The sequence below is a fragment of the Eretmochelys imbricata genome, chromosome 6, assembly GCF_965152235.1.
Source record: "Eretmochelys imbricata isolate rEreImb1 chromosome 6, rEreImb1.hap1, whole genome shotgun sequence".
NCBI lineage: Eukaryota > Metazoa > Chordata > Testudines > Cheloniidae > Eretmochelys > Eretmochelys imbricata.
This window is the reverse complement of record NC_135577.1, coordinates 892345-913988: the sequence shown is the minus strand read 5'-3', so window position 1 is coordinate 913988 and position 21644 is coordinate 892345. Positions and strand designations below refer to the sequence as shown.

The 21644-nt window shown below is 66.9% G+C and overlaps 3 protein-coding genes across 5 annotated transcripts; 2 read left to right on the top strand and 1 right to left on the bottom strand.

Annotated features, from left to right (window-relative positions):
- The first annotated feature begins 878 nt into the window (after positions 1-878).
- On the top strand, positions 879-8140 carry ZNF771 (zinc finger protein 771). Of its 2 annotated transcripts, none has more exons than XM_077820458.1 (3): positions 879-1015; positions 2369-2480; positions 7497-8140. In XM_077820458.1, exons 2-3 carry the CDS (start codon positions 2402-2404, stop codon positions 8138-8140), a joined length of 723 nt encoding a protein of 240 aa, XP_077676584.1. In that variant the 5' UTR covers positions 879-1015; positions 2369-2401. The 2 variants fall into 2 exon arrangements, with proteins under 2 accessions (XP_077676584.1, XP_077676583.1); XM_077820457.1 differs by having other exon boundaries at positions 7494-8140.
- Positions 8141-8964: 824 nt separating this feature from the next.
- SEPTIN1 (septin 1) lies at positions 8965-15289 on the top strand. The gene is given in 12 exon segments (XM_077820456.1): positions 8965-9396; positions 9943-10033; positions 10311-10397; positions 10903-11026; positions 11747-11881; positions 12208-12325; positions 12963-13041; positions 13044-13063; positions 13172-13271; positions 14330-14495; positions 14730-14820; positions 14965-15289. Coding segments are annotated over 12 exon segments (1524 nt in total). The 3' UTR covers positions 15046-15289.
- Positions 15290-15432: 143 nt separating this feature from the next.
- DCTPP1 (dCTP pyrophosphatase 1) lies at positions 15433-20370 on the bottom strand. 2 transcript variants are annotated; one of them, XM_077819760.1, is made up of 4 exons: positions 20334-20370; positions 18781-18884; positions 17392-17502; positions 15436-15962 (listed from the first exon to the last, which is right to left on the bottom strand). In XM_077819760.1, the coding sequence occupies exons 1-4, from the start codon at positions 20361-20363 to the stop codon at positions 15698-15700; spliced, it is 510 nt and encodes a 169-aa protein (XP_077675886.1). In that variant the 5' UTR covers positions 20364-20370; the 3' UTR covers positions 15436-15697. The 2 variants fall into 2 exon arrangements, with proteins under 2 accessions (XP_077675885.1, XP_077675886.1); XM_077819759.1 differs by lacking the exon at positions 20334-20370 and having other exon boundaries at positions 15433-15962; positions 18781-19133.
- Between the last annotated feature and the right edge of the window lie 1274 nt (positions 20371-21644).

Genomic DNA, 21644 nt, shown 5'->3' with positions numbered 1-21644 from the left:
CCCACTCGCTATTTGTCTCACATTATTGAACATCGGTGCATGTGGAAATCTGGTTAAACTCTCTGGGGTGAAAACCTGGACTGTTGGGGGTCGCTGAGACGCAAAGTCCATGTCTTAAGCAATGACCACTGGAAAGTTGTACTCTTTGGGGATCAGGGACGGTCAACCCCTGGCCTCTCTGCTTTCCGTCACCGCTAGGGCCCAACCCTGACTGCCAGGGGAGAGCACCCCCTCCAGGAAGAGGCTGGGGCAGCCGGGAGCTTCCCCCCACAGCCAGCGCCCGCTGCTGGGAGCCAGGACTTCTGGGTTCTGTTGCTGGTCCGCAGGCCCCAGACTCCAGGTGCTGTCTCAGGATAAGGATAGGTCGGGTTCACCACGCTCCCCAACCAGCTGCATTGGAAATGTGTGAAGAAGGGACTTGACTTTACTCTCATGGTGGCTGGTAAAGGGTTAAACCCCATTGCACCCCTACAGCCCCCCCTGCTTGGGATAGAACCCAGGAGTCCGGGCTCCCAGCCCCCCCTGCTCTAACCCACTAGCCCCCACTCCCCCTCCCAGAGCCGGGGAGAGAACCCAGGAGTCCGGGCTCCCAGACCCCCCTGCTCTAACCCACCAGACCCCACTCCCTTCCCAGAGCCGGCGAGAGAACCCAGGAGTCCGGGCTCCCAGCCCCCTGCTCTAACCCACTAGCCCCAGCTCCCCTCCCAGAGCCGGGGAGAGAACCCAGGAGTCCGGGCTCCCAGCCCCCTCTGCTCTAACCCACTAGCCCCCGCTCCCCTCCCAGAGCCGGGGAGAGAACCCAGGAGTCCGGGCTCGCCGGGCGATTTCCCGCCGGCCACAAAGGGGTTAAAATCATAGAGCTCAGCAGCGTCCTTCCTGGGGGGGTCTGTGACGTCACAAAGAAGGGCCCTTCCCCTCCCGCAGCGGGGGCGAGCCCGGGAGCGGGGGAGTCTCAACACCCCCCGTCCGGCTTTGCGGGGCGCTCTTAAAGGGCCAGCGGCGCCCCCGCGCAGCGGTGAGTCCGGGCTGGGAGCTGCGGGCGCGGGGGGGCCGGGCAGAGCCCCGGTGTGGGATTGGGGGGGGGGGGGTAAGTGATGACAGTCCCGCCTCTCCATCAATCCGGAGTCACTCCTGACTGCAACGGGGGCAGGGCGGGGTTCTGCTCTCAGCTCCCCTGGGGTCAATCCGGAGTCACTCCTGATTGCCATGGGGGCAGGGCGGGGCTGTGATCTCAGCTCCCCTGGGGTCAATCCAGAGTCACTCCTGAGGTCAATCCAGAGTCACCCCTGACAGCAGCTGGGGCAGGGCGGGGTTCTGCTCTCAGCTCCCCTGGGGTCAATCCGGAGTCACTCCTGACTGCAACGGGAGCAGGGCGCGGTTCTGCTCTCAGCTCCCCTGGGGTCAATCCGGAGTCACTCCTGATTGCCATGGGTGCAGGGCGGGGCTGTGATCTCAGCTCCCCTGGGGTCAATCCAGAGTCACTCCTGAGGTCAATCCAGAGTCACCCCTGACAGCAGCGGGGGCAGGGCCAGGGCCAGGTTCTGATCTCAGCTCCCCTGGGGTCAATCCGGAGTCACCCCTGATTGCAATGGGGGCAGGGCTGGTTCTGCTCTCAGCTCCCTTGGGATCAGTCTGGAGTCACCCCTGAGTACAGTGGGGGTAGGGCTGGAGGGGCAGGGCTGGATTCTGATCTCAGCTCCCTCTAGCTACCACATTAGACCATATCAGAGTAATTACTTAATTAAGCGTCTCAGATTCCTGCCCAAGATCGGGTCCGTTGCGCTGGGCGCTGCTCAGACCCCCCTTGTCCGAGATCGGGGGCCCCCATCACGCTGGCCGCTTGTCGTTCCAGGCGAAGGGGAGGCGCGTGCTGCCGGTGGACGAGGGGCGCAAGGAGATCGACAGGGACGCCATGCCGCAGAATTGCGGAGCCGGTCTGGCCTTGCCTAGGGGCCTGGCCGCCCGCCAAGCTGGGACGGGCTCGGGACGGGCTCGGTTGGGTCTTGGAGAACCGAGAAGGTCTTTAACCCTGTGATGACCCCACACTCAGACACTTCCAGCCTGCGAGGGACCCTGGGGACCATCTGGTTTGGCCTCCTGCCTAACCCAGGCCAGACGTCCCCACTGGGTGATTCCTCCATCCAGCCCGTAGCTGATGGCTGAGCTAGAGCGGGGTTTTCAGACAGACCCCCCCACCCCCGGGACAGGCCTCTGAGAGATGGAGAATCCATCATATCCCTGGCTAGGACCTTCCAATGGTATCCCACCGTCCTCCTCTGCCCCACTGACTCCAAAGGAACAAGGGCCCATTGACCCCAGCTGGGGTCTGGCCCCACTGACTCCACCCTCTCCCCATCTTTCTCCACAGGCTTCCCGCCCCCCCAAGACTGACGTGAGGTGGATGGAGCGAGGGGAGGAGCCGTGGGGCCCTGATCTCCCCTCTCCCGAGGCTGGGGGGACCCACGGTGAAACCCACACAGGTGAGGAATGAGGGAGACCCCTAAGGGGAAGGTCAGAACTGGGGCCCTTCCAAACTGTGTCTGGAGTGGAGCTCTGGGAGGGGAGTGGGGTCTGGTGTGTTAGAGGAGGGCAGGCTGGGAGCCAGGACTCCTGGGTTCTACCTTCACTTTCAGTTCTTCTTCGAGTGATGGTCCCTATTGTTATCCATCAAGGGTTGACACGTGCGCCATGCGTCTGGCCCAGTGTCCGCTGGTCCGCACATGTACCCTTCCTTTTCCTCATGGTGTCGTCCGAGGCCATAAGAGGCAAGGCGGACCGACCGCGCCTCCCATTCCTTCTCCACGGCCGCATGGTCCGAGCCGGAGCTGCTAGTGTCCTCGTGTCTCTGACGCCCTTTAAAGAACAGCCGTGGTAGAGTTGTCTAGAGTTCATTTTATTCTAGTTTCTGCTGTTCTCCGTCTCGTTGAGTGTTGAGCAGAAGTTCCTGGGAGATGAGAGACTTTGGGGACCCCATTTACCAGCTCCCGCCCCCAACCCAGCACCCACGCCTGCATATGGGATTATGCCAAAGACGGCGGGGTTCAAGGTCTGCGCCGGCAGCCCGGGTTCGTTCTCGCATCAACGCTGCCTCTCCTGCTTGGGGGAAGCCCATATTGCATCCAGGTGCAATGGCTGCCTCTCCTCCCAGCCGTACCCGGGAAGGTCGGGCTCTTGGCCTCAGCAAGCATCTCCTGGAGGTTGCCATGAAGCCGCCCTCGGACCCAGGCCGGGCAGCCCCGGAGAAACCCAGGAGCTTGCCTCCGACTGTGGAGATCGGGTCCGGTTCAATTGGTACCACTACTATGCAGCCCGTGCGGGGCCTAGCCAGGAGGCGAGGAAGCAGGCCCAGAAGCGTGGCAATAAGTCTTCCTCCAGGCCTAAGACGATGCGCCTTCCGTGAGTTCCCGCCACGGAGAAACGGCGCGTTCCCGGGCTCACAAGCGGGACAAGAAATCGTGTAGGCCGGGGGGATCCGCTGGTACCAAGCTGCTCACGCCGGGGAGGTTAGAGACGGCGCCAGAGCCACGTGAACTGTTCGCCCTTGGGGAGCCGAATTCTCCTCGTCTCCCTCTGCCGTCTCACGGGCTCCAGCCCAGGGTTTACCTCAGTCCAGTCGTGGGCTCGCTCCCCGTTCCCCTACGGCGTAGACGGCTCCGCCGGTACCGCCGTTGGAACCGGGATCCGCCTTTTCAGCCTTGGAGGATTCGGATGGCTTTGGGCACCCTCGAGTAAGCGCTTGGACCCGGTTTTGGAGGGTGAGCCGCTCAGTTCGGTTCGGCCGGCGCAGGAACCCTTCCAGACACGACTGTGTCCTCAGCTCCAGGTGGCTTTCGCTGGTTCCAGGACCTCCTACGCAGGGTGGCGGGGGACTTCCGTATTCCACTGGAGGAAGAACAGGGCAAACACCTGGCCCACCCTCTTTGGTGGGGGAGTTGCCTAGCACTCTCTGTACCAGCTTGGAGCGCAGTAACAACGGACAAGCGGGGCCCGGCTGTCGTTCGACGTGGCTCTACGATGGAGTTCGCAGCGCTACCTCATCCACGTTCCCCCCGCCCTGATCCCTGCTCAGCGACCACGCTCACGACAGCATCCTCGCTGTAGAGGGTCGGCTCCCTACCGCAAAGGGGGGGCGATAAAGCAGGTTCCTCCGGACTCTCAGGGCCTGGGGTTCTGTTCCACGTATTTCCTGGTACCCCAGAAGAAGGTGGAAAACAATCCTGGATCTGTGTCTCCTCAATTACTTCATCCACAAGCTGGTTTTGGATGGTCACGGTGGCAGCCATCATCGTGTCTCTGGATGGTTCATGGCTCTCAGTGTGCGAGGTTCCTGTTTTCACGTAGAAATCCACCCAACCCACAGAAAGTTCTTGAGATTCGCGGTGGGCCCTCGGCTCTTCCAGTACACAGTCTTACCCTTTGGACTCACCCCTGCTCCATGGGTCTTCCCCAAAGTTTCCTCTGTCATAGCCGCCCACCGCCGGCGTCACGGGGTCTTTAGATTCCCCTCCCTCGATGACTGGCTGCTTGCAGCGCAATCCGGGGACGCCGCCATTCCTCCCCTGGAGGCGAGCGTCAGTGTCGAAAAATCGGTTCCCACGTGGCCCCTGGATGTCACAGGGGCCTCCGTCGATGCGGTCTCAGCAGGGGCCGACCCACCAAGGGACAGATTCCAGACCCTGCGGGAACTCGTCCCCTGAGTAAGCAATGGTCCTTCTGTTCCGGTCAGGACCTGCCTATCGCTCCTTGGCCACACGCATGTCAGTCACCACCTCCGCTCGCCTCCGCCTTCACTGTCTGCAGCTGTGGCTCCGGAGAGCCAGTTCACCCATGCGACCATGGGCTTTCTGTCATCTACCCACCCACCGACCCCGAGGTGCTCTCCTCGCTCCAGGGGTGGACGGTCCCCAGGCTGGTCATGCCTTTCCTCCCATCCTCTCCGGACACGATCGTCACGGGCGCATTGTTCGCTGGCTGGGGCACCCTCAGGGGCGAGCATGTGACGCAGGGGACCTGGACCTCTCAGGGACCCAGGCTGCACATCAACACCCCGGGGCTTCGGGCGGGGCGGAGGCCGCGTTGCGCGGGAATGTTCGTCGGCAGCGCAAGACGTACCTCCGAGCAGCAGGCAGGCGTCCACCAGGCTCTTGTCCGGCCAAGTGGATGCATTTCACCCCCTGGGCCCGACACCCTCCCCACGACGACATGAACATGCCCCTTCTCTTGGGCTCCTGTGCTTGATGATGTCGGGACTCGCTCTCCGTCCCATCCCGGTCCACCTAGCGGCTCTCAGCGCCTTCCACACACACACCCCCCCATGCGCAGACATGCCGTCCGTCCGTCTGCAGCCATTGACGGCCAGGTCTGCTCCGAACCTGCCCGCCCATCGCACCCCCGCGGGACCTCAACCTCATTCGCGCGACGTGAATGAAATCGCCCTTCCTCATAGCTATTGCTTCCATGAGACGGGTCAGTGAACGGATCGGGAGGTTGGGCCCCCAAAGTCTCCTGGCGCCTGCACCCCAAGTTTCTCCCAAAGGTCGTCCCCCGGTTTCAGCTCAACCAGCCCATCCGCTTCTTTCCGAAGCCTCCCACCTCGGCGGAGGAGCGGCGCCTTCCCTTCCTTGACGTCCGCCGGGCCTTGGCCTTCCACCTGCACAGAACAGGACCTTTCCCGACATCCCCTAGACTGCCCGCCCCGTGATCCTTTCGGTTCTAGTGCTGAACAGTTTCCACATGGAGGGTTTCTAAGTGGATTTGGGGGGTGTTCGGCTCTATCTGTTGTCAGGACGGTCTCTACCCCGTGGGGTGAGGGCCCCTTTCCTCAAGAGCGTGAGTGCCAACTACAGCCGCCCTGCGAGACATGATGCTTTCGGACGTATGTCAGTGTGACGGGTTCCCTGGGGTGCAGCCTGGAACCGGGGTACTGCTGAGCCCTCTGTCCCACCAACCTGGGCTCCCTCTCACACTGGCATGCTGTGACAAGCTGCAAACCCCTCCAGGTCCTGCACTCACCCAGCCATCCACAGGCAGGGACACACCCAGCTGAGTTACGTAAATGATCTCCCAGCCACTCATGAATTAACAGTAAAGAGGCTCCGGCCAATTTCCCACAGTTCCCCAGCCTAGGACCCCAGGGCTGTATGGTCCTGCCCTGGTCAGAAGCCTGACCAGTGTAAGTTTATAACTTAGTCCGCCCCTCCTTAAATGCAGAGAGGACGTGCACCAATTCTTGTTCCTGAGCAGATTTCCCAAGCACTTCAACCAAAACCCACTCTTTTAGGTAAAATATAAAACCGGTTTATTAACTACAGAAAGACAGGCTTTAAGTGATTATAAGTAATAAGCATAAAGATCAAAGTTGGTTTCCTAAGAAATAAAAGTAAAATCGCAATCTAAGTTCTATAAACTAGACAGGATTTGAATCAAGCCGTGTCTCACCCTGATGGTCTAGTTCCTTACTACACAGGCTGGGATTCTCCTGTCCAGCCTGGGCCCACCTCCCCAGTTCAGTCTTTGTTCTCCAGATGTGTTTCCAGGTGTTCAGTTGGGGGTGGGGGGGGGGGAGAGTGAGGCCAAGAGATGATGTCACTTCCCCTCTTTTATAGCTTTTTCCAGCCTGCTGGAAAGAGCCTTTGCTATGACACGAGTCAAGCAGCCTCCATTGTCTGCGTGCTCTCTCTGAGAAGTCTCCATTGTATACAGATCCTGGGATAATCCTTGGGAGTATGGATTCCTTTAATGGGCCATCAGCATGTCTGGCTGCTCCGCTGTTGCACCTGAAAGGCTGGTTGTGGGTGTTCCCAACCTCACAATATATTTCAGTCACACACACATATAGAAAAACTTCATAACTTCCCATCCAGTGACAGTACACACAATCCAACAGGGTATTAACGTTCAACAGATCAAGACTTTTAAAGTGATACCTCACAAGGCACGCACTCTACAAACCATATCGTAGTCCTATCGCCCTGGTCAATAGGGGGGTGCCAGGGTGTTGCTTTGGGGTACAGAGTGTCACAGTCGGGGGGGCCATGCGGAGTTCGGCACATGCCTTTGCTGCGCGTTGCGCCTTGGTACGAGGCTCTGCAACGGATGCCTCGTTCGGCACGGCAGGCCTCCATCCTCTTCCTCACACCCTCCTCCGAATTCGGCATTGCTTGGTCATCGCCCTGAGTGGAACGCAATAGAAACCATCACTCGGAGAAGGAGAAGAGGTTACTTCCCTGTAACTGGAGGTTCTTGGAGATGTGTTGTCCCCTATTTGGATTCCAACTCCGCCCTCCTTCCCCTCCGCTGTGGAGCGGTTAGATTCGTGGCAGAGAAGGAATTGGAGACGCGGTCGCAACAGACTCGACTTTCGAATTCTCTGGCTCTGGGCACACGAATACAGATCGGGACCACCCGTCTCAAAGAACCTCCAGTTACAGGTACACGACCTCCTCTTCCAGTCCCGTTCACCCACCCCCCGATCTCCTTTCTCTCTTCCCCAGCAGCTACCGGGGCAGCCGCGTTCCCGGCCCCCTGCCACAAGCCGGCCGGCCGCTCCTACCAGTGCCCAGAGTGTGGGAAATCCTTCCGGCAGAGCTCGCACCTCCTCCAGCACCAGACCACGCACACGGGCGAGCGCCCCTACCGCTGCCCCGACTGCGGCCGGGCCTTCAGCCAGAGCTCCGACCTGGTGCGGCACCAGCGCGTCCACACGGGCGAGCGCCCCTACCGCTGCCCCGACTGCGGCCGGGCCTTCAGCCAGAGCTCCAACCTGCTCCAGCACCGGCGCTCCAGCTCCGGCGCCCGCCCCTTCCGCTGCGCCCAGTGCGGCAAGGACTTCGGCCGCAGCTCCCACCTGCTCAAGCACCAGGCCACCCACTCCGGCGAGCGGCCCTTCGGCTGCGCCGACTGCGGCAAGCGCTTCGGCCACAGCTCCAGCCTGCTCCAGCACCGGCGGGTCCACGCCGGCCAGCGGCCCTTCGGCTGCGCCGACTGCGGCAAGAGCTTCCTGCAGAGCTCCGACCTGCTCAAGCACCGGCGGGTCCACACCGGGGAGAAGCCCTACACCTGCGGGGAGTGCGGGCGCGGGTTCAGCCAGCGCTCCCACGTGGTCAAACACCGCCGGGTCCACAGCCGGGGCAAGCCCTGAGAGGGTGGGGGGCGAGATGGGGGGTGATCTGGGGAGAGATGGGAACAGATGAGCAGGAGGGAGGTTAGATCGGGAGAAGACGGCCTATGGGGACAGCTCCCACTGGGGACAGCTCCGGCCACCGGACTCCTGAGAGACTCTGCCACGGGGCAGCCCAGGACACAGGAACACCCATCCCCCTCCACGGCACAGACACCCCGACTGACGAGGCGACCAGGGGGCTCTCGGTGCCAGCCGGACAGAGGAAACACCTGGCTGAGGGGGAAGCTTGGGGCTCAGCAGCATCTTGGCCACAGACGGAGAGTTACACACGCTGCTTAGGGTGGGGCGGGATGGTGGGAAGGCGATGAGGATGTCAAGTGGGGTGTCTGCCGTGGGGAGGGGTAGAGGCAAGCTCCCAAATTCTCCCCATCCCCTCCCTAAGACCCAGCTCCCATCTGCCCACTGTACCCCCAAATCCCCTCCCAGCCCCCCCCAGATCCTCTCCCCGCCCCCTCAGCTACACCCTGTCCCCTCATCCATTCTCTGCACCCAAATCCCTCCCGGCCCCATAGCCACGCCCCCCCAAATCACCTCCAATCCCCTCAGTCATTCCCCCTGCCCCCTCTAGCCATTCCCCTGTCCCCTAAAACTGGATGGGCCCATGGGTCTGAGCCGCGGGATGGTCTGAGGGAGGAGGCAGGATACCAGGCTAGATGGGCCCATGGGTCTGACCCAGGGCTGCGGATCAAATCCTTCTCTCTCCAGCTGGCCCCGGGGTTCCCTAGCTCGGTTCCCCCAAAGCCCAGGCCCCCCTGTGACAGTTCAGAGCATGGTTCCCGGTGATGTCAGCGCCCCGCTGCGAACTCGGGGTGACTTTTCTTCGTCGCCGGCGCGAGGAGACGGCTGAGTGGGGAGCTCGGGGTGGGTCGCGCACGGGCTCTGGGCAGGAGGCCAATAAATACAGGCTGAGAGAAACGGGCGCCCTGTGTATCTGTCTGTCTCTCCGCCCCATGGCCCCCCACAGGGCTCCGCCAGGAGTGTGGAGGGAGAGCGCCCCCTGCTGGGCGCCCCCACCGCCCCGCTCCCTGCAGCACAGCGCCCCCTACTGCCCCGCAGGGGCCAGCCCAGCCTGCCGGGCGAGCGCAGGGGTGGGGTGGCCAATGGGAGGGCAGCCACGGGCGTGTCACTGTTTCCTTTCGCTTCTCGGTGCGAGAGGAAGTGGGCAGAGCAGACGCAGCCAGGTGCACCGAGAGCTCAAAGCAGACGCCGCCATGGTGAGCACCCCGCGGCCTATCCCCGGCACCCCTGCCCCACTCCCCACAGCGGCCCCTGCTGGGCGAGGCCGGGCTGGGGTAGCCGGGAGCTTCCCCCCATAGCCAGCGCCCCTGCCCTGCACCCCCACAGCGCCCCCTGCTGGGAGAGGCTGGGACTAGAGTCGTCGGGAGCTTCCCCCACAGCCAGGGCCCTTCCTGCTCCCCACAGCGCCCTGCCCCCAGCGCCCCATGCTGGGCGAGGCGTGGGAAGCCCAGACTCCTGGGCTCTGTCCCCAGCTCAGGGAGGGGAATGGGGGCTAGTGGGTCAGAGCAGGTGGGGGGCTGGGAGCCCGGACTCCTGGGTTCTCTCCCCGGCTCTGGGAGGGGAGAGGGGTCTGGTGGCTTAGAGCAGCAGGGGCTGGGAGCCCGGACTCCTGGGTTCTCTCCCCAGCTATGGAAGGGGAGAGGGGTCAGCTGGGTTAGCGTGGGGGGTGGGGGCTGGGAGCCAGGACTCCTGGGTTCTGTTGCTGGTCTGAGGGCCCCAGACCCAGGCTCTCTCTGTCTCAGGATAAGGAATACGTCGGGTTCGCCACCCTCCCCAACCAGCTGCATCGGAAATCTGTGAAGAAGGGATTCGACTTTACTCTGATGGTGGCAGGTAAAGGGTTAAACCCCATGCACCCCTACAGCCCCCCTCCGCTCTAACCCACCAGACCCCACTTCCCTCTCAGAGCCTGGGAGAGAACCCAGGAGTCCTGGCTCCCAGCCCCCCCTGCTCTGACCCACCAGACCCCACTCCCCTCTCAGAGGTGGGGAGAGAACCCAGGAGTCCTGGCTCCCAGCCCCCCCTGCTCTGACCCACCAGACCCCACTCCCTTCCCAGCGCTGGGGAGAGAACCCAGGAGTCCTGGCTCACCCCCTGCCCCTCCCTGCAGGGGAGTCTGGGCTGGGGAAGTCTACGCTGATCGACAGCCTGTTCCTGACGGATCTGTACAAGGATCGGACCCTGCTGGACGCCCAGGGTGAGTGGGGCTGGGGCAGGACCCAGGGCTGTATGAGGGTGGGTGAGGGGTGTGTGGGTGCGGCAGGGGAGGGGCGGAACCCCAGGGTGGATTGGGGGGTGAGTGAGGGGTCTGGAAGGTGGCTGGCGTGAGGCGGGATCCAGGGCTGTATCAGGGTGGGGGTCGGGGGTGCAGTTAGGGTGGGGCGGGACCCGGGGGTGTTTGGGTGCTGGGGAGTTGGGTGGGGTGATCTGGGGGTGTAGCAGCGTGAGTGAGGGGTCTGGGGTGTGGCCAGGGTGGGGCGGGACCCGCGGGTGTATGGGGGGTGGGGAGTAGGGTGGGGTGAATTGGGGGGTGAGTCTGGGGGCGCGGCAGGGGTAGGGCAGGACTCGGGGTGTATTGGGGTGTGGCCGGGGTGGGGAGGGACCCGGAGGGTGTATCAGGGTGTGGCAGAGGTAGGTGGGACCCGAGGCTGTACCGGGGTGAGGGGGCCATGCCCCCCCGGCGCTGACCCTGTCCCCCCCAGCGCGCATCCCGCAGACCCTGGCGATCGAGCGGCGAGCTGTGGAGTTGGAGGAGGGCGGCGTCCGGGTGAAACTCACCGTCGTGGACACCCCGGGCTTTGGGGACGCCGTGGACAACGCTGACTGGTGAGGGGGGCCCGGGGGACACCCCTGCCCAGGCCAGTCCATAGTGGACTATATTGACTGGGTGGGGGATGGGGGGAGGGCGGAGCAGTGCATTGTGGGATATGCTCATGAAGCCCCCTCCTTTCCTCTCCCGCAGGCCAGTCCCAGCTGGGAGCCCATAGAGGACTATATGGACTGGCAGGAATGAGGAACTTGGGGCGGGGGCTGGGACAGCAGTGCATTGTGGGAACCCCTCACCAACTTCCCCCTGCCCCTTCCCCTGGGCTGGTCTTAGCTGGGGGCCCATGTTGGACTATACTGACCAGTAGGGACCTGATGGGGGGGGGAGATTCAGGGGGGGCGGAATTGGGAGAGTGGGGGCAGAGTCTGTCAGGGCATTGCATTGTGGGACACAGGCTCTAACCCCTCCCCAGGACTGGTCCCTGCTGTGGGCTGTTACTGGACTATATGGACCAGCAGGGATCCTGGGGGAAGTTAGGGGAGGGAGGGGGTATTTGAGGAGTGGGGGGAGGGGCTGTCAGAGCAGTGCATTGTGGGACACAGACTCTAACCCCTCACAACGGGTGGTCCCAACTGGGGGTCCATACTGGACTATATGGACCAGCAGGGATTGGGGGGAGATAGGGGAGATTTGGGTGTGGAGGGGGCTGGTGGAGCAGTGCATTGTGGGAGACGCTCACTAACGCCTCCCTCCTCTCCACTCCCCCGGGCCGGTCCCAGCTGGGGGTCCATAGTGGACTATATTGACCAGCAGTTCGAGCAGTTCTTCCGGGACGAGAGCGGGCTGAACCGGAAGAACATCACGGACGGGCGGGTGCACTGCTGTCTCTACTTCCTCTCGCCCTTCGGCCATGGGTACAGGGGGGCGCTGGGCCTGGGGGGCTGCGGGAGGGGGGTGTCATGAGGGGCTGGGGGGGAACTGGCAGTTGTGGGGGCTGGCATAAGGTGTGGGAGCTTTGGGGTGCATTGGGGCACTGAGAGGGGTCACACGGGGTGCTGGGCATGGGGGGTGCGCCAGGGGACAGTGGATTATTTGGGGGGTCACTCGGGGATGTGGGGGTGCGGGGGGGTATAGGGGCCCTTGGTGGGCTGAGGGACGGCGGGGGGCGCTGGGGGTCATTGGAGGGATGCGGGGGGCACAGGGGCTATTTGAGGGTGCCTCACTCCCTGCCCCCCCCCAGGCTGCGCCCCCTGGACGTGGCGTTCCTGCACGCCGTGCAACACAAGGTCAACATCGTGCCAGTGATCGGCCGAGCCGATGTGCTGACCCCCCGGGAGGTGGGCATCATGAAGGAGAAGGTGAGAGTCGCGGGGGGGGGGGGGAGTTCTACAGGGGGGCAGGGTCCCCCAGCCCATGTGCCCCCATATCCCCCTGCCCCCCAAACAGTGCCCCATCCCAACCCTCCTCCTGCACCCATATTTCCATGCTAGCTCCCCAATTCCCCAGGATCGCCACATTCCCCTGCACCCCAAATTCCTCCCCAGTCCTCACAGCCCGCCCCGGAGCCCCAAAATTTCACTCCTTGCACCCCAAATGTCTCCCAATCCCAACCCACATTCCCTGTACCCCCATATCCCTCCTCAACTGAAAGCCCCTCCCCCTACATCCCAAATTCCTCCCACTGCCAAGCCACATCCCCCTGGGCCCCAAATTTGCTGCTCTACCCCCCATCCCTCCCTGATCCTCCCCGCATCCCTCTGCCCCCCAAATTTCCCTCCTTGTACCCCAATGTTTTCCTAATCCCAGCCCACATCATCCTGTACCCCAAATTCCCCCAATCCCCAACCACCTCTTCCTGTACCCCGATTTCCCTGGTACCCCCCCATCCCCGCTGAACCCCCCCCGGCCTCCTGCTTCTCCTATGGGGCGGGAGATGGGTCTCTGTTGTGCATGAGGGTGTTGGGGTGATGCTTCCTCCCCCCCCGGCACCCCCAGATCCGGCAGCAGCTGGAGGAAAACGCCATCAGCATCTACCAGTTCCCCGACTGCGACTCCGACGAGGACGAAGACTTCAAGGCCAGGACGCGGAGCTGAAGGTGAGAAGTGCTCAGCGCGGGGGCTGGGGGAAGGGAGTTCTGGGGGGGGCTACAGGAAAGGGGGGGGCCCTGGACATTCCCTAACCCCCCCCTCCTCCCCCCTCCCAGGGCAGCATCCCGTTCGCCGTGGTCGGCTCTAATGACATCGTCCGGGAGACCAAGGGAAAGGCCTTCCGGGGGCGCACGTACCCCTGGGGGGCTGTGGAAGGTAGGGGGCGCCGTGGGGCAGGGAGCGGGATGGGGCTGGGGAGCTCAGTGGGGTGGCTGTGGGGCAGAGGGGGGCACCATGGGGCGTTGTGGGGCAGGGAGTGTCGTGGGGGGCTAGGGAGTGCTGGGGGTCAATTGGGGCACCAGAGGGCGGGGGGATAAGTAGGGGGTGCTGGGGTCATTGGCTGGCATGAGGGATCAGTGGGGGGCACTGGGTAGCAGAGGGGATCAGTGGGGGATGCCAGGGGTCGGTAGGGGATACTGGGAGGCAGGGGGGGCAGATGGGGCACAGGGGATTGGGGAAGCTGGGGGTTAGTGGGGGGCACCGGGGGACACTGGGGGAGGCCAGGGGTCAGTGGGATGCGCTAGGGGTCAGAAGGGGCACTGGGGGAGGCTGGGCACAAAGGGGTCAGTGGGGGCACGGGGGGAGGGGCAGAGGGGTCAGTGGCGAGGCCAGGGATCAGTGGGGGGCACCAGGTGGCAGAGGGGGCACTGGGGGAGGCTGGGGGCAGAGCGGGGTGCTGGGGGGCACCCGGTGGCAGAAGGATCAGTGGGGGGCACGAGGTGGCAGAGGGGGCACTGGGGGAGGCCGGGGGCAGAGGGGGGGTGCTGGGGGGCACCAGCTGGCAGAGGGGTCAGTGGCGAGGCCAGGGATCAGTGGGGGGCAACTGGTGGCAGAGGGGGCACTGGGGGAGGCTGGGGGCAGAGGGGGGTGCTGGGGGGTACCCGGTGGCAAAGGGGGCACTGGGGGAGGCCGGGGGCAGAGGGGGTGCTGGGGGGCACCAGCTGGCAGAGGGGTCAGTGGGGGACGCTGGGTGAGGCCAGGGATCAGTGGTGGGCACCAGGTGCCAGAGGGGGCACTGGGGAAGGCCGGGGGCAGAGGGGTCAATGGGGGGCACCAGGGGGCAGAGGGGTCAGTGGGGGACGCTGGGCGAGGCCAGGGAGCGGGGGGGGGCACCGTGGGGCAGAGGGGGCACTGGGGGAGGCCGGGGGCAGAGGGGTCAATGGGGGGCACCGGGGGGGGGGACACAGGGGCCCCCTGACTCTGTCGCCCCCCAGTGGAGAACCCGGCGCACTGCGACTTCCTGCGGCTGCGGACCATGCTGGTGCGGACCCACATGCAGGACCTGAAGGAGGTGACCCAGGAGATCCACTACGAGAACTACCGGGCCCACTGCATCCAGAGCCTGACCCGCGTGGGCGCCCGCGACCGCGGCAGCCGCATGTGAGCCCAGCGCCGGGGGGCAGCCGGGAGCAGCGCCGGGGGGCAGCCGGGAGCAGCGCCGGGGGGCAGCCGGGAGCAGGGCCGGGGGGCAGCGGGGTGAGCTGGGGGCAGCTGGGAGCAAGGAGGGGGGGGGCAGCGAGGATAGGGGGCAGCCGGGGGTTGAAATGAATCTGGGCGCGATGGGGACACCCGGCCCCGCCTCCCCCTCCCCCTGACCCATCTCCCCCCCCCCAGGAAACTGTCCCGGCAAAGCGCCACCGAGCTCCCCTTGCTGCCCCTGGCGGAGACGGACACGGAGAAACTGATCCGGGAGAAGGATGAAGAGGTGAGTGGGCCACGAGGGGGGTGTTGACGGGGGGGGGGGGCACTGTGCCCCCGGTTATACCCAGCCCCCAGCGCCGGGCAAGGCGCCCCCCTGTTCCCAGGCCCCGCGTCTCACCTCCCCCCCCCTTGTCTCGCTCCCCCCCAGCTGCGCCGGATGCAGGAAATGCTGCAGAAGATGCATGCCCAGATCAAGCAGAGCCAGGGGGAGCAGTCGGACACCCTGTGAGGATTTCGGGGTCCCCCCCCCGGGGGCAGTACCCCCTCTGGAGCCAGCGTCTTCTGGATTTCGCAGCAGCAGAAGGGACAGGGGTGATTCTCTGAGGCAGCCTAAGCAGCACTCGCAGCCCCCCCAAAACCCTGCTCACCAGAGGCCCCCCCCCCAAGAACCCTAAATTCCCTGTTCCTCACAGTCACCCCGTCTTCTCCCCCTTCCCAGCTTTGCCCCTAATAAACTCACCCCTGTGTTTGCACCACTGCTCCCTGAGTCTCTTTTGGGGGGCATGATCCCCCCCCCTTCTTTCTGGCCCACAGGTGGGGGCAGAGGGGAGCCCCGCCCATGGACACGACGGAGAAACTGACCTCCCCCAAAAGGGAAGGTTTTTATTACTTAAAAACAACAAGAAAAAGAGACAAACTCAGAACTGAACTCTGGGGGGGCGTCCTGGGGTGACAGGCAGGGCGGCTTCTGGGATGGGGGGGTCGTTGATCAACTGCGGGCAGGGGGGTTGCTGTAGAAAGGGGGAGCTGGGGTGGAATGAACAGGGGGGAAATCTGGGACTGGGGGGGGATTGAAGTGGTGGGGTTGGGGGGGACACCCCCCGTCTCTCCGCCAGGGGATTGGCGTTGCCCCCCAGCCGGGGTCTGAGTCCGCCCGGCCGTCAGTCCTGGGGGCCGCAGGCGGCCGGGGGCCGGTCCTGGTAGTGGGTGTACTTGCGGGCCGAGCCGTGGGCGCGGTGGGCCGGGTAGCGGGCCCGGTTCCGGTCCAGCTTGCGCAGGGCGGCACGGGGCAGGTCCACCCGGCACTGCTGGGCCAGCGAGACCAGGTAGAGCAGCACGTCGCTCAGCTCCTCCGCCAGGGCCGCCCGCTCGCCCGGCGCCCAGCCCGGCAGCCCCGCCCTCGCCGCCGGCTCCGCCCGCCACTGGCTGGGGAGAGACGCACAGCGGGGTCACCGCCAGCCGGGGCGCCGGGACAGACGGACACAGGGAGCAGGGGGGCAGCCGGGACAGGCAGACGGACGGACGCGGGGGGGGGGGGGGCGCGCCGGGACAGGCGGACGGACACGGAGCGGGGGGGCGCCGGGACAGGCGGATGGACAGACACGGAGCGGGGGGGGCGCCGGGACAGGCGGATGGACGGACACAGAGCGGGGGGGGCGCCGGGACAGGCGGATGGACGGACACAGAGCGGGGGGGGCGCCGGGACAGGCGGATGGACGGACACGGAGCGGGGGGGCGCCGGGACAGGCGGATGGACGGACACGGAGCGGGGGGGGCGCCGGGACAGGCGGATGGACGGACACGGAGCGGGGGGGGGGCGCCGGGACAGGCGGACGGACGGACAGACAGACACAGGGAGCGGGGGGGGGCGCTGGGACAGGCAGACACAGGGAGCAGGGGGGGCGCCGGGACAGGCAGACGGACGGACACAGGGAGCGGGGGGGCGCCGGGACAGGCAGGCAGACAGACAGACAGACGGAGCAGGGGGGCACCGGGACAGGCAGGCAGGCAGACAGACAGACAAACACACGGAGCGGGGGGGCGCCGGGACAGGCAGACAGACAAACAGACACACGGAGCGGGGGGCGCCGGGACAGGCAGACAGACAGACAGACACACGGAGCGGGGGGGCGCCGGGACAGGCAGGCAGGCAGACAGACAGACAGACACACGGAGCGGGGGGGCGCCGGGACAGGCAGGCAGGCAGACAGACACACGGAGCAGGGGGGTGCTGGGACAGGCAGGCAGACAGACAGAGCGGGGGGGGTGCCGGACAGGCAGGCAGGCAGACAGACGGAGCGGGGGGGCCCCGGGACAGGCAGGCAGGCAGACAGACAGACGGAGCGGGGGGGCGCCGGGACAGGCAGGCAGGCAGACAGACAGACGGAGCGGGGGGGCCCCGGGACAGGCAGGCAGGCAGGCAGGCAGGCAGACAGACAGACAGACAGACAGACGGAGCGGGGGGGCCCCGGGACAGGCAGGCAGGCAGGCAGGCAGACAGACAGACAGATGGAGCGGGGGGGGCCCCGGGACAGGCAGGCAGGCAGACAGACAGACGGAGCGGGGGGGCGCCGGGACAGGCAGACACACAGGTGGAGCAGGGGGGCACTGGGACACCCCGCCCCCACCACTTGTGCCCAGAGTTGAATCCGCCATGTCAGCTGCAGCCAGTAGGTGGCGACGTTGTTCAAACCCCCCCACCCGAGTGTCACAAGTTCTCGGGGCTCAGCCTGCCCCAGCCCCTGGGCTGTGTGTGCGTGGGGGGGGGGGGGGCAGCTGGGTCAGGTCCGTCCCTCCATCCCCTTCCCAAGTCTCTCCCGGGGGTTGCAAACCATCATCCCCCCCCCATACTCACAAGAGCTCGGCCACTTCCCCCACTTCGCCCACCAGCGCCAGGAGCAGGTTTCGGGGCTGGTGGAACTGGCCCCACCCCCGCTCGGCCACGAACTCGGCCTGGAGCCGCCGGCTGGGCAAAGAGAAACGGGGCGGGGGGGGAGGCGGAGGGTTAGAAAAGTGTGCAGGTCAGGAGTGGGGGGTGGCAGGGCTGGGGGGGCAGGGGGCTGCGGGTCGGGAGTGGGGGGCAGGGCTGGGGGGGGCAGGGGGCTGCGGGTCGGGAGTGAGGGGCACCGGCAGGGCTGGGGGGGGCAGGGCTGGAGTAGCAGGGCTGCGGGTCAGGAGTGGGGGGGGCAGAGCTGGGGGGGCAGGAGCGAGGGGCACTGGCAGGGCTGGGGGGACAGGGGGCTGTGGGTCGGGAGTGGGGGGTGGCAGGGCTGGGGTAGCAGGGGGCTGCGGGTCAGGAGTGGGGGGTGGCAGGGGCTGGGGGGGCGGCAAGGCTGGGGGGGCAGGAGCGAGGGGCACTGGCAGGGCTGGGGGGGCAGGGGGCTGTGGGTCGGGAGTGGGGGGCGGCAGGGCTGGGGGGGGCAGGGGGCTGTGGGTCGGGAGTCGGGGGCAGCAGGGCTGGGGGGGCAGGGGGCTGTGGGTCGGGAGTGGGGGGGGCAGGGCTGGGGGGGGCAGGGGGCTGCGGGTCGGGAGTGGGGGGCACCGGCAGGGCTGGGGTAGCAGGGGGCTGCAGGTCAGGAGTGGGGGGGGCAGGGCTGGGGGGGCAGGAGCGAGGGGCACTGGCAGGGCTGGGGGGGCAGGGGGCTGTGGGTCGGGAGTGGGGGGCGGCAGGGCTGGGGGGGCAGGGGGCTGTGGGTCGGGAGTGGGGGGCGGCAGGACTGGGGTAGCAGGGGGCTGCGGGTCGGGAGTGGGGGGGCAGGGCTGGGGGGGCAGGAGCGAGGGGCACTGGCAGGGCTGGGGGGGCAGGGGGCTGTGGGTCGGGAGTGGGGGGTGGCAGGGCTGGGGTAGCAGGGGGCTGCGGGTCGGGAGTGGGGGGTGGCAGGGCTGGGGGGGGCAGGGGGCTGCGGGTCGGGAGTGGGGGGTGGCAGGGCTGGGGTAGCAGGGGGCTGCGGGTCAGGAGTGGGGGGGGCAGGGCTGGGGGGGCAGGAGCGAGGGGCACTGGCAGGGCTGGGGGGGCAGGGGGCTGTGGGTCGGGAGTGGGGGGCGGCAGGGCTGGGGGGGCAGGGGGCTGCGGGTCGGGAGTGGGGGGTGGCAGGGCTGGGGTAGCAGGGGGCTGCGGGTCAGGAGTGGGGGGGGCAGGGCTGGGGGGGCAGGAGCGAGGGGCACTGGCAGGGCTGGGGGGGCAGGGGGCTGTGGGTCGGGGAGTGGGGGGGCGGCAGGGCTGGGGGGGGCAGGGGTAACTCACATGTCCTCCAGGGAGGGGTCAGCGCTGAATGTAAACTCCCCTGGGGTCCCCCCCTCTGCTCCCTGGTCTCCAGCTTCTGAGATTTTGACAGCAGCCTGCGCCCCCTGCAGGAGCCGGAGGGAATCACATGGTGACCCCAGAACCCCAACTTCACCGGGCCCTGCCACCAAACACCCCCCACGGCAGCATCTGGGACCCCCGGACACACAGTGGAGGGTCAGCATTTGGGGTCAGTGCACCAGTGACCCGGGGCAGAGCTGGGGGGCGGGGGGAGCCCAGGGCTGGGCTGGCGGGGGGCTGCAGGTCGGGAGTGAGGGGCACCGGCAGAGCTGGGGGGGAGCCCCAGAGGTTTCTGGCGGCCTGCCCCCGCCCCCCACAGCCCAGCTGGCCCCACAACTGGAGAAACGCCCCCAAACTGCACCCCCCCACCACGCCTGGCTGATGGGAGACCCCCCCCCCGTCCAACCAAAGCAATTCGCTCTCAAAGCGGCCCCCCCCCCAGGACAGGACAACAACCCCCTTCTGCTACCGTGCTGAGCGCGCCCCCCATGTAAGTGTGGGGAAAGCCCAGGAGCTGGGCGAACACCCGGCTCAGCCCGGAGAGGCGCTTCCCGCGTCGTCCCGCCCCCCCGGACGCAATTCCCGCCCCTCCCCCATGCACCCCCCCGACTGCAATTCCCGCCCCTCCCCCCATGCACCCCCCGGACGCAATTCCCGTCCCTCCCCCATGCACCCCCCCCGACTGCAATTCCCGCCCCTCCCCCCATGCACCCCCCGGACGCAATTCCCGCCCCTCCCCCCATGCACCCCCCGGACGCAATTCCCGCCCCACCATGCAGCCCCTCCAGACTGCAAATCCCCCCCATGCACCCCCCCGCCTGAAATTCCGCCCCATGCACCCCCCCGGACGCAATTCCCGTCCCTCCCCCATGCACCCCCCCCGACTGCAATTCCCGCCCCTCCCCCCATGCACCCCCCGGACGCAATTCCCGCCCCTCCCCCCATGCACCCCCCGGACGCAATTCCCGCCCCACCATGCAGCCCCTCCAGACTGCAAATCCCCCCCATGCACCCCCCCGCCTGAAATTCCCCCCCATGCACCCCCCCGGACGCAATTCCCGTCCCTCCCCCATGCACCCCCCCCGACTGCAATTCCCGCCCCTCCCCTCATGCACCCCCCCGGCTGCAATTCCCGCCCCCCCTCCATACAGCCCCCCCGACTGCAATTCCCGCCTCCCATGCAGCCCCCCGGACGCAATTCCCGTCCCTCCCCCATGCACCCCCCCCCCGACTGCAATTCCCGCCCCTCCCCTCATGCACCCCCCCGGCTGCAATTCCCGCCCCCCCTCCATACAGCCCCCCCGACTGCAATTCCCGCCCCCCCATGCACCCCCCCGGACGCAATTCCCGTCCCTCCCCCATGCACCCCCCCCCCGACTGCAATTCCCGCCCCCCCCTCCATACAGCCCCCCCGGCTGCAATTCCCGCCCCCCCTCCATGCAGCCCCCCCAGACTGCAAAGCCCCCCCCCGGCTGCAATTCCCGCCCCCCCACCTGGCCGCCCTCGCGGCAGGAACCGTCCATGCCTCCCTCGAACCCTGGTACCACGCCTCCACCGCGCCCCTCCAGCCAATCAGAGCAGGAGCCGGCCCCGCCGGCCAATGGGCTCGCCCGATAGCGCGGCGCAGCCAATCAGGACGCCCGAGGCAACGGGAAGGGGAGTACGCGGGGAGCGAGGTTGTAGGGAGCATGCGCAGTGACGCGACTGAAGCGGCTGCCCGGCTTTTCCCCGGGAGCGGGCGGCACGTGGGGGCTGAGTGGGGCAGGAGCCGTGTGCGCGGGGGGGGGCTAGGAGCTGTCGCACGGGCTGCAACCCTGCGTAGGATGGGAGCCCCCTCCAGCCGGGGGGGGGCAGCCCCATTGCCAGCCCCTCCCCCAGCCCTGCCCCCCGCACCCCCATTCCCAGTGTGTGCCCCCATTTGCCCCCCCGCGCCCCCACACCCAGTGCCAGCGGCTCCCCCAGCCCTGCCCCCTCCGCACCCCCGTTACCTGCACCTCCCCCAGCCCTGCCCCCCCCGGACCCCCGATACCTGCACCTCCCCCACCCCTGCCCCCTCCGCTCCCCCGTTACCTGCACCTCCCCCAGCCCTGCCCCCTCCGCACCCCCGTTACCTGCACCTCCCCCAGCCCTGCCCCCCCCGGACCCCCGATACCTGCACCTCCCCCACCCCTGCCCCCTCCGCTCCCCCGTTACCTGCACCTCCCCCAGCCCTGCCCCCTCCGCACCCCCGTTACCTGCACCTCCCCCAGCCCTGCCCCCCCCGGACCCCCGATACCTGCACCTCCCCCACCCCTGCCCCCTCCGCTCCCCCGTTACCTGCACCTCCCCCAGCCCTGCCCCCTCCGCTCCCCCGTTACCTGCACCTCTCCCCAGCAGTGCCTCCCTCGGACCCCCGATACCTGCACCTCCCCCAGCCCTGCCCCCTCTGCAGCCCCGTTACCTGCACCTCCCCCAGCCCTGCCCCCTCCGCTCCCCGTTACCTGCACCTCCCCCAGCCCTGCCCCCTCCGCTCCCCCGTTACCTGCACCTCTCCCCAGCAGTGCCTCCCTCGGACCCCCGATACCTGCACCTCCCCCAGCCCTGCCCCCTCTGCACCCCCCGTTACCTGCACCTCCCCCAGCCCTGCCCCCTCCGCTCCCCCATTCCCAGTCCCTCCCCCAGCCCTGCCCCTCCGCTCCCCCATTCCCAGTCCCTCCTCCCAGCCCTGCCCCCTCTGCACCCCCGATACCTGCACCTCCCCCAGCCCTGCCCCCCCCGACCCCCGATACCTGCACCTCCCCCAGCCCTGCCCCCTCTGCACCTCC